General features: G+C 43.6%; 1 protein-coding gene across 2 annotated transcripts; it reads left to right on the top strand.

Annotated features, from left to right (window-relative positions):
- The first annotated feature begins 130 nt into the window (after positions 1-130).
- Positions 131-10505, top strand: LOC127597589 (glucoside xylosyltransferase 1-like). Of its 2 annotated transcripts, none has more exons than XM_052060737.1 (8): positions 131-511; positions 900-992; positions 1445-1628; positions 2411-2542; positions 2621-2872; positions 3381-3504; positions 3581-3753; positions 7068-10505. In XM_052060737.1, the coding sequence occupies exons 1-8, from the start codon at positions 300-302 to the stop codon at positions 7203-7205; spliced, it is 1308 nt and encodes a 435-aa protein (XP_051916697.1). In that variant the 5' UTR covers positions 131-299; the 3' UTR covers positions 7206-10505. The 2 variants fall into 2 exon arrangements, with proteins under 2 accessions (XP_051916697.1, XP_051916698.1); XM_052060738.1 differs by lacking the exon at positions 7068-10505 and adding an exon at positions 4443-4540.
- Positions 10506-10763: the final 258 nt, after the last annotated feature.

The raw sequence follows: 10763 nt of genomic DNA, 5'->3' as shown, positions 1-10763 counted from the left end.
GCTGGCGCGTTTTTTAACCACATTTACTCGTGCTTTTTTTTCAATGGGAAAATGTCAACGTTAACAACTGTAATGTCATTTGTCAATCGCATAATTTGTGGTTTTGCAAAACAAAAACATCCTCGGCAGCTGAGTGAACGCGTGTGGTAGGCGGGACTCGACGCTGTGAACACAGCAACGCGGTCTGTCGCTTACCTGCCTTTACTCTGTCAAAGAAGGAAAGATTAACTTGATTAAGTCAGTCTCTATGTGGGCAGAAGAGGTTAACCGACATTTTGTCGAGAACCCACAGACACAGGATGCGCTGTTATCGGCGTGCCTTTTTCCTGTGCACGGCGTTCACCTTTTTTTCATTGCTCTACGTGTTCAATCATCTCGCGTCTACCCTGGAGGACACCGACGGGCGGGGCCTTGGTGAGCTGAGGACACCCGCCGGAGGGAGTCCTTACACGGGGAACGTTCTCAGGAAAAACCCAGGACTGACAGGCCGTCGAGTTCACCAGCCGGTCAGGTAGCTAAAGCTACATTAGCCATGCTGCCTAATTTACAGCTAATGCGTTACGAGTTACCGATGCTGTAGTACCCGCTGCAAAATTTAGGAAACGTGACATTGATATCGAAACGATATCATATAATAAAACTCATCATGAGTCATGTATTGCTGTACGTAACACATGAATGAGTTTCACTACTAGTAAATACAATTTGGTTCACTGGTTTACTTATAGTGAGTACAGTGATCTTGTGTACTGTCACATAATTAATTCGCTAATTACTTTAGCTCCCGTAAACCAACGCCACCTGTTAACATTTTGCCTTTAATTCTCATAATCCCGTCACACAACACTGCTAATGTTTAAGAAAAGCATCCAAAAAGATGGTCTTTTTTACTCTGTTAGGTGTAAATCATTGTCAGTCTCTTACTGGAATCCGTTTTGGAGGTTGCCTGCTGATGTTTGTGGACTGAACTGCTTTTTGGAATCATCATTTAGGTATGAATGATTTTGTGCATTTCCTAGAAAGATACTTAGGACTGCAATAAGCAGCACTGCAAGTGTTTAGTGGCCACACACAGAGAGATAAAAGTTCTGTTGCTGCCATCCCAAATGCCTCATGGGCTTTTAACAAACTGCTTTAATTGCACAATCACAGTTGCTGTGTTGTGCTTTGTGTTTAGAGACTAAAGTGCCACTCTTTGAGATGCACATTTTATACAATAATAACAGCAGAAATGGTGTTTCATAAGCTCTCCATCGACAAACAAGTCAGGTGATTTTTCACCTTCCAGGCCATTAGTATAGGAGGAGGGTTTTGCATGCAGCACACTCTTATTAATATGCAAGTCCTCACCCCCAAAACTTAATGGCAAGTAAAACCCAACTCAGTGTGAGTCTGCTGATTTCTGAACAACTACAGAGTAATATAAATGTGTCCTGGCTGTTAGGGACGGGATGGACTCTGATGCAGAAGACGGCGATAACGAAAGCAGTCACATAGCTGTAGTGGCTTGTGGCCCGAGGTTGGACGAGACGCTCACCATGCTCAAGTCTGCCATCATATTCAGCAAAAAGCCTCTCACATTTCACATCTTTGCCGATGATGAGCTACAGGACAGCTTTCGAAATGCGGTGAGTGTCCATTCCAATGATAGCGCACACACTAAAATAGTCCAATAAAATACACTATAAGAGCTGTATCTAAAAATACTCTATACTTTTTGCAGGGTTAGTGAAAATTCAGTTGTGATTGATGCTATCCGTAAAGTATTTATTTTACAAAAATAAACTGTAAAATATCTTCCGTTGTCGGAATAGTTCCATCCATCCATTTTTCAATCTCATTATCCTCACAAGGGTCACGGGGGGTGCTGGAGTCTATCCCAGCTGTCTTCGGGCAGTAGGCGGGGGACATCCTGAACCAGTTGCCAGCCAATCGCAGGGCAGACAGCGACGAACAACCATCCGCGCTCACACTCACACCTAGGGACAATTTTGAGTGTTCAATCAGCCTGTCATGCATGTTTTTGGAATGTGGGAGGAAAGCGAAGTACCCAGAGAAAACCCGCACACGCACAGGGAAGAACGTGCAAACTCCTCACAGGGAGGCCGGAGCTGGAGTTGAACCTCTGCGCTTTGAGGTTGACGCACTAACCACTGGAACACCTGACCACCGGGCCGCGGAATAGTTCTTGACCTCAATGCAACTGATGGTTTTATGGTCACACACACAAGCTGAGTAATTTAAATAAGTTCTTTAAAAGTGCTTAAGTTTGAATAACTAAGTTCAAGAATCTTATCATGAAGACAATTGCGAACTGTTTTAAATTGTGAAATATCTTGAATGTCTATTCATGAATTTTGGGCACACTGTCCATGAATGTTTTTCTTTTTTTTCTCATTTTTCTTTAAAGCTGTACTCCTGGCCGAGATCAGCTCAGGCGAAGTTTAACTTTACCATCTACCCCATCACTTTCCCCAGCGGGGATGAGAAAGAGTGGAAGAAGCTCTTCAAACCATGTGCCTCTCAAAGACTCTTTTTACCTGTAGGTTCATCGCTCATTTTAACATCAACAAGGAAACATTTGTCCTCATATTAAGTCATTGTTGTCTTCTCTCTTCAGCTAATCCTGAAGGAGGTGGACTCTTTGCTCTACGTGGACACAGATATCCTTTTTCTACAGCCGGTGGAGGACATCTGGGCCTTCTTCACACAGTTCAACAAGAGCCAGCTGGCTGCCATGGCCCCGGAGCACGAGGAGCCACGTATCGGCTGGTACAACCGTTTCGCCCGCCATCCTTACTATGGCAACACTGGCGTCAACTCAGGAGTCATGCTCATGAACATGACACGCCTCAGGGAAACTCTTTTTAAGGTGAATGCCCTTGTGGTGTAAAGTTGGATTTATTTCAGGCAGTGAATAGTAAATTATATGGAGAGAAAATGGCCACGTTCTTGGCTGGTGACCACTCCAGGATGTATAAGGCCCCACTTCCAAAGTCGGTGGCAGCTCATCAGTAATCCCAGTGAGCATAAGCGGTGTTACATAAAAAAAAATGGAAGGATGTTACTACACTTTAAAGTGGCGGTAAATGCAAATGTAATGCGATGTTGTATAATATCATAGTTAACATCATATTTACATTAACACTACAGTTAATTCCTGGACTGCATTATCCCCGAAAGAGTCAAATTAATGGTAGGTTTAGGTTAGTTGCACTACCAAAATCGTCCACTTGAGGTCAATGTCATCATTCTGTCCTACACTCCATCAAGCAACTGTTTCCTTCAATTCAGATGAAGGGTTGGTAGACTGAGCAACCGGAGCTGAAGCAAAAATAATTTTTTTTGGACAGGCTGACTTTTCTGTTGAATCCTTCTAGAATGACATGACAACAGTTGCGCTTCACTGGAGTGAAATGCTGATGCCCCTCCTTCAAAAGTATAAGCTCAACATCACCTGGGGGGACCAGGACCTTCTCAATATCATATTTCATCACAACCCGGGTGGGTGCACATGCATTTGACAGACAGGCCAACAAATAATCGCTTATTAAAGTGAATCGCTCTTGCCCTTTTCCAGAACGCCTTTACGTGTTCCCCTGCCAGTGGAACTACCGTCCGGACCACTGCGTCTATGGCCTCAACTGTCAACAGGCTGAGAAAGATGGCGTCCTCATTCTCCACGGTAGCAGGGGAGTTTACCATAACGAAAAGCAGCCGGCGTTTAGAGCCGTCTACGAGGCCATTCGGCAGGTACGGACCGCCAAGAATGAACAAAACTAATAAATAATCTTACCTTGAAATGAGTGTTATGAGTAAAAGAGTAGACTTGCAAGTAGACTCGCTCTTAATCCAAATCCTGACAAATCAGCCCCACTAGTGGAACGCTTGCTTTACCTGTGGAGATAAAATATACAGTTTACAGTAAGTTCATCCAATGTTTCCCAACGGAGCTGTCAAAAGTAAGTTAAGAAGAACCGGGCCATCCATTTTCACTACCCTGAACACGTATAGACCGTCAACGCATTCACAGTACACTTACACCTATGGACACTTTAGTGACTTTAATGACCAAAACGGCTTGTAAATGGGCACATGGGATAATAAGATTAGAAAACGTTTTTGTATCACAATGGAGAAATTCACAATCTATGGCAGCAAAAGTTGGAGGGAAGAAAGTTTAAAAAAAACCCCATAAAGTATTTGCATGCACTCAAAAAATAAATACTGGAGTATTTGAGAGAAAACCTACACAAGCATGGGGACAACGTTCAAATTTTACACAGGATGCTGTAGCCCGGATTCCAGCCTTCAACCTGAGAACCTAGAGGCGGATCCGCTAACCACTGCTGAGGACAGGCTGAGGGAAAAAGCCTGTCCTATTTACCCAATAAAGTCCTATTAAAGTCCCATTCGGTTTCAACCCTATTGTCTTTCCCCAGTCGGCCACATTAGCGAGACGCAGTTAGACCCAGTTAGCCGCAGAACTCTCACCCCGCTGCCCTCACGGGTCAGCTCCGATCTGCCGGTGTGTGAGACTAATAAAGGTTTTCTTCTTCTTCTTCTTCTTCTTTAATCGGCACGAAGGAGAGATACCGACGCTCGTTCCTACCGACTGCTGTCAGGCTGATGAATAAAAAATAACAATCATAATAATAATAATAATTAAATGATGTGAAGGAAAATTGTAAATAGTACTGCGATTTATCCATTTTGTGTTCATATTGCATTTAATTGAAAGATGTTTGTTGTTTTTTTTCTCTTTCTTCTTTCTACATACATTCTTGCTGCTGGAGGCTGTAAATTTCCCCAGTGTGGGACGAATAAAGGATATCTTATCTTATTCAACAAGCAGGCAGCAATCGGCGGAGTACCAGCAAAGGCTTCATTAGCCGGTCTCCATTCATTACCGCCACAGGCTCCACAGCCCGTGAGCCTTCGTTTTCGGCTATTAAGTCAACGAGCGGGCTTCATAACGCAGCACTGCGTCATCTGTCTCTCTGTGACTGAGTAAAACTGCGTCCCACGTGGTGCAAAGCCTTGTGAACAGCTCACTGAATTATGTGACCCATGTCATGTATCAAATAGTTTCTCAACCCAGCAGCACAGTTGACTTTCTGCGATGACACCGCGCCATGGCAAAGGGCACAACCGCTTCAATCACAATACACTACATCGCGGTCTTATCGAAATGATGTTGCCTTGTCATCGCATTTCGCCATTTTGTACTCAGCGGCAAGATATTTCATATTTAAACCGATCAATTTCACAGATGTGTAAGTTAGCTACGTCATTGGCACTAACACAGCCTCATTCCATCACAGATTGCTGGCTTTTGAACCTCGTGTCCATTTTTGCTTGCGAATGACCGAACAGTTCAGGGAAGCTCCTTCTATACCCAGTCATGGCGCCCACTTGTTCCCACTTAGCCTGGTCACCTGTAGGATGTTGAACATGATTTGCCAGTCATTCGAATCCGTTTTTATTGATGTTTAACACAACGTCCCAATTTCAATGGACTTGGGTTTGTAATATTCTAGCAAGATAGACCAACAACGATACAACAAAAGCAGCTTACACTCTGGTTGATCAAAGAATACTTCTCTGGGGGACTGTGAAGGTAACCACAAAGAAGAGCTTGGACGGCCGGGGAGAGGGATAAAAGAAATGAGACTGTAAACTACGTACTGGTTCGAGTTGTTGTTTTGGCCTGACCTGTTCTGAGTCAAATCCGAAAATTCCGTATTCGTTTTTAACGGCCAGGTCACTTCTCGCTTCAGGTCAGCACCAATTTGTGCACAGCTTTACTAAGCAAGTTAAGGAAGTGTCAGACTTGTGAGGATAAGCGTATTAGGAAAATGGATGGATAAATGTACAGACAATCAATGTGACAAATTTTCCATTTTCCACTCTATTATAAATAATTCAACAAAACTGTACTTCCTGTTTCCAGGCAAGTTGCAAAATGTCATCCCAATTATGACCAAGTCATTTTCAGGGTTGAAATTTCATACTGGACGGTGAACAAACTGCACTGGTTGGCAGATCCGAGGCCTTGTACAGTCCTCCTATGCAATCGTCAGTCAGCCGATTGGAGTTCTAAAAAAAAAAAAAAAGAATGGAAACTTTAGAACGTTTCGTTCCCGCTTACAAGCTGTTTTATTTCACACTTTTATGAGCACTTCCTATTGCTCCAGCCCGTTGAGCCCACTCACAATTTGTTCCCACTCAGTCCTTCGGGGACAGGTTCCGAAAGGCTACAGGAGGCAATTCCGGAAGAAACTTTCATTTCCCTCCCACCAAGTGTGCCTTAGTCAGCCCCGCGTCTCCAGGCGGCCTCTCCCATCCAGCAGAGGCGCGTGCAATAAAGGGCACTACCATTACGCCGGCCTGACCCACCAAAGAGTTGTAAAATCTTTAGTGCTGATGCTAGTTAGAGGCGTCGTGATGGCGATGCGGACGACGCAGCGGCAGCATCCACATAAAAATCGATGCAAGGCCGTTAATGGTGCTTTACAGCCTGTGGTGCTATATGAAAGATAATAAAGAAAGTGTGCTTTGAGTAACCTAATGTGTGGCCAAACAGGAGTCAAATGAGGTGCCGTAAAAGTGTGATTGCTTTGTATTTACAGGAGAGTAGTAAAAGAATGCAAGCAAACGTCAACATCATTTCTCGCTATATAGCATTGTCTGGAAGTTTCGTCCTGGTTGGTTCATTGAGCAGCTTGGTTATTTTGTTTACAATAAAGGGACCCGGAGGAGCGTACAATGCTGCTCTTTTCACCGATACGATTACACCTTACCGAGCACATTCCCTTACAGTTCACTTGATTCCTATTCATCATTCAGACACACCAAAAGGAACCAAATGCAGAATGTGATTGCAAATGGGCCATTGCACCTTCTGTGAAGATGTAAAAAAAAACACCCAAAAAACTGCAAGCAAAAATAAAACAGACAAATAGTCCCAAAGTCGATGCAGACGGATTATGGCGGATGCACTTTGTGATGTGAGTCAACAGCTAAAAAGCATCGGCGGTATGTAATGTCTGCAATTTCCTTTACAGTACCCCTTTGGCGAGAACATGGAGACTTCACTGCTACAGCCGTTGGACGCATCTCTCCGGACCACCGCCGATTCCTACTGTGGACGGGTGAGCCACTTGTTCACCAAGAGGCTCAAACAAAGTATTGCATCCGTTTAATAGGAGATGACAGGGGGAAGATGAGACTTGTTTCATTAGGGGTGGGACTGTCAAAGGTGGGTGGGGGGCGGGGGGGCGCGTTCGCCTTCTAGCCAATCTCTGCCGGACACCTGAACTCTGGTATGTTTGGAGTGGTCTGATATGTACCAGTGCACGGTTAAGCTGACCCTGCGCTGGCACGTTTTGGAAGGGGTGTGCGGTGCACAAGCACATCAAATAGTAGACGTGTCATACAATTATTCCGATGCGATGGCTCCGCTCGGCAGTTATTCACGATAACGTCCTTGGGCGGTAGAAGTAAACAGAATGAGAAATAGTCTGTCAGGACACTGTTGTGTAATGGAGTGATGACGGGGTGAACAGACAAACTCCGCATAGAAAGGCTGGAGTTGAGATTGAAACCCACCCAAGGGAAAAACAGCATGACAAAGCAATATAACGTGATATCAATGCAAATGAAGGTCAACTTGTCGAAACAGCGATCTTGTCGAAAAAGCAGACAGAAAAATACCAAGTCATGATGTTATTAATACCAACATACACGTTTCTGTCAAAGTAACATATTTTCTGCACTATAGGGCGCACCGAAAAGCATAAAAATTTCTCAAAATCTTAGTGTGCTTTATAATCCCATGCGCCATATATATGGATCAACATTCGGATTTCTTGGCTGTAGTATTTTAAATGTTCTGTAAAGCACTTTGTTACAGCTGCCGCGGTTGTCAAAGCGCTACATAAATAAAGCTGTATTGTATTCCTTTAGCGTAGCTCCATCTAGTGGATGCATCGCATAATTGCAGCCAGTATTGTAGCTTCTATTCTATGCGCCTTATAACGCGGTGCGCCCTATATATGAAGACGATTTCGAAATACGCCATTAGTTGAAGGTGCACCTTGTAGTGCGGACAATACGCTATTTACAAAATCCTAGATGCATCAAGTACTCCCTCCGAAATGTTTACGCTTCAGACTGCACAGAAAGATGCATTCATTTTGATGACATTTTCATTTTCACCGTTTACTTCATCAATAACGTTCACTGGCAAAATTAGTCACTCCGTGTTGGCCTGTTTTACAACCGTCACACTACTTGAATTGAATGAAGAGTTATGGTCACACTTGAATGTTATTTATGTAAGAGTGTTGTCAATCGTCTCCGTTCTCAATATACGTTGCGACTCATCACTCTTTGTCAAAACCAACCGAATGACCACAAAAAAGTGAATTGCGTCAGTTACTGAAAGCATCGCCTCCACATATAAGGACTTTATGGCGGTAATAACAGTTTGGCAGCAAAATGGATTATTTGTGGGCAATTATTCTGAATGAAGCACAGATCTGGGTTACGTCACTGCTGTATGAATGGGAGTCGCGAGTTGTAAGAAGAGCTCCCAGGCTATGCAACGCAATCGTGTACAGTGAGAGACAGCGGAATATATCAGTATCAAGATTTAGTCAAGTCTGTAATGAAGGACTTACGAAAATGAAGACTTAAAAGGCAAGAACAGACACAAGACGGCGTCGAGTATTCCAATGAGGCGTTTCCTTGAATACTTGCCTCCTTTTGACCTCTTAAGGAGCTTCTGCATTGTTCTTCAAAGAGATTTCCTCAAACAACATTTGGTACGTGCGGCCCAATAAACCGGATGACAAACAGGCTCAAGCCTACTGAATTATTACCTGTTTACAACTTTTGTACTGCGTAAATTGGGCTGGTGGTCACGCGCAACCCGCTTAATTTTTTATGTGTTTTCAAGCACTGGTTCATATAAAAGACCAGCATCACTCCCTGTTAATTCTCTTTTTTTCTCCTTTTTTTTTTTTTTTTTACACCACAGTCGAAAACCTAGTTTACTTTGCAGACATGATTAATTTTGCAGGACTTTTGAGCCAATCGGGTTGTTTTTAAGAAAGATGTATAATCCCAATCATGCCACTTTACACAGTTAGCCTCGGGTTTTCAGAGTCATTAGGGCATACATCAAAGTTCCCTTCAAGTGCAAATAAGGAGCAAACTGTTTTATAATTAACTTTTGTAAGCCGCCGTGTTGCAAAGAAAAAACGGCGAAGATACATCGTCAACATAGCTTCTCTATTATGTCATCGTGTCTTGAAATGAGCCTTAGCTGATCTATTTAAAAAAAAAAATGAATGTCTGGCTGGTCCACCATTATTTCAGACCACATGTAGGCGAATGCAGCTAAAAAAAAACAAAACCAAACCTATTTCACTTGTAATTTTAAAGACACACCAACATTGTTGTTATCATTACAATTTAATGGGAGAACGTGTTCCGAGGTACAGGGTTGCTTTTATGTCGCAATACAAAGTCCTTGTGTGTATGTGGTATGTACAGTATTTAAAATCCCTGCCGTTGTGACTGGATTGGATTGTTTACTTTTAAGTGGAGTATTGTCAAAACTACATTCACACTATGTTACCGTCTGCCACAACAGCTGCCCCATCTGCCCGAAACATAGCGTGCTTCGGGATTCTGGCCACCGTTCCAACACGAGAGTGTTGGAACGGTGCCGCTGATCCCCGCGGGTTTTAAAGACGCACTTTGTTTTGGCCTGCTGTTTTCTCAGTAAGGCTCTCCAGGCCTGTGGCCTTCTGATCGAATCCCTCACACGTTTGTCATGTTTTTGTCAAATTGTCTGCGAATGAAATGGGGATGTTGGCCAGCGTTGGAGTGCGTTAGTTGAATGAAGCTGCCACGTCTACTGTTGCTTAAGAAACGCTTGAAGTAATTTGCTAATTCACCTTTTCTACCAAATCGTGCAAAAGAGGCTGTTATTCAGAGAAAATGTCCATTAAATGACATTACATCTCTCTATCACTGACACATTTCAACGTTAACGTCACATTAAATTGACTACACGGGAGGCAAATGTGATATGTTCGCATAAAAATGTGTCCATTCCCTCCAAGTTGCGTTCCGCCCCATTACCTACTGTAAGATTTTCGTTGCATTCGCTCCCGTTTTATGATTTCTCATCCGCGCTTGTGATGGCAGTGGCAAATTTTGGAAGAATTAAAACGTTTCCGCCACCACCACGGCCTGTCACATTTGCTCATCCCGTCCCCTAGTTTTGCCCCACGGTGCCCCCGCAACAGCGCTGCCGTGGCCGTCAGCAACATAGTGGAAACTTAGCATGAGCTAAAACTAGCCTGTTGCTATACGAAACGTACATTTGTCAATGTAAAACTTTTTTTGTGTGTGTGTGACTTGCTATGTTTTTGCCTTTTTTTTTTTTTGTATCCCTGAGTCACTATTAAAGTCTGAGTGTTTTATTGGAATCAGTTTGGTAGTTATCTCTAGAATGCTTGTCGTCTTTGACAAGCAATATTAACTGAACACACGTGGTGTCCACATAAAGAGGGGCGCTCAACTTTGAAACAGCAATTAGGCAAGAGGAAATCAGCGCGGAACGACTTGAGAAATTGCTGAAGGATGATTCAAAAGGCAGCTGATGTCGGCTTCCGTTGCCCCCGGCTCCGCATTTTGCACGGGCGCATTGATATCCAACGCACGCATCGGATCAACGCCCCCGATGC

This window comes from Hippocampus zosterae, chromosome 3, assembly GCF_025434085.1.
Source record: "Hippocampus zosterae strain Florida chromosome 3, ASM2543408v3, whole genome shotgun sequence".
Taxonomy (NCBI): domain Eukaryota; kingdom Metazoa; phylum Chordata; class Actinopteri; order Syngnathiformes; family Syngnathidae; genus Hippocampus; species Hippocampus zosterae.
This window is presented reverse-complemented; position numbering and strand designations above follow the sequence as displayed.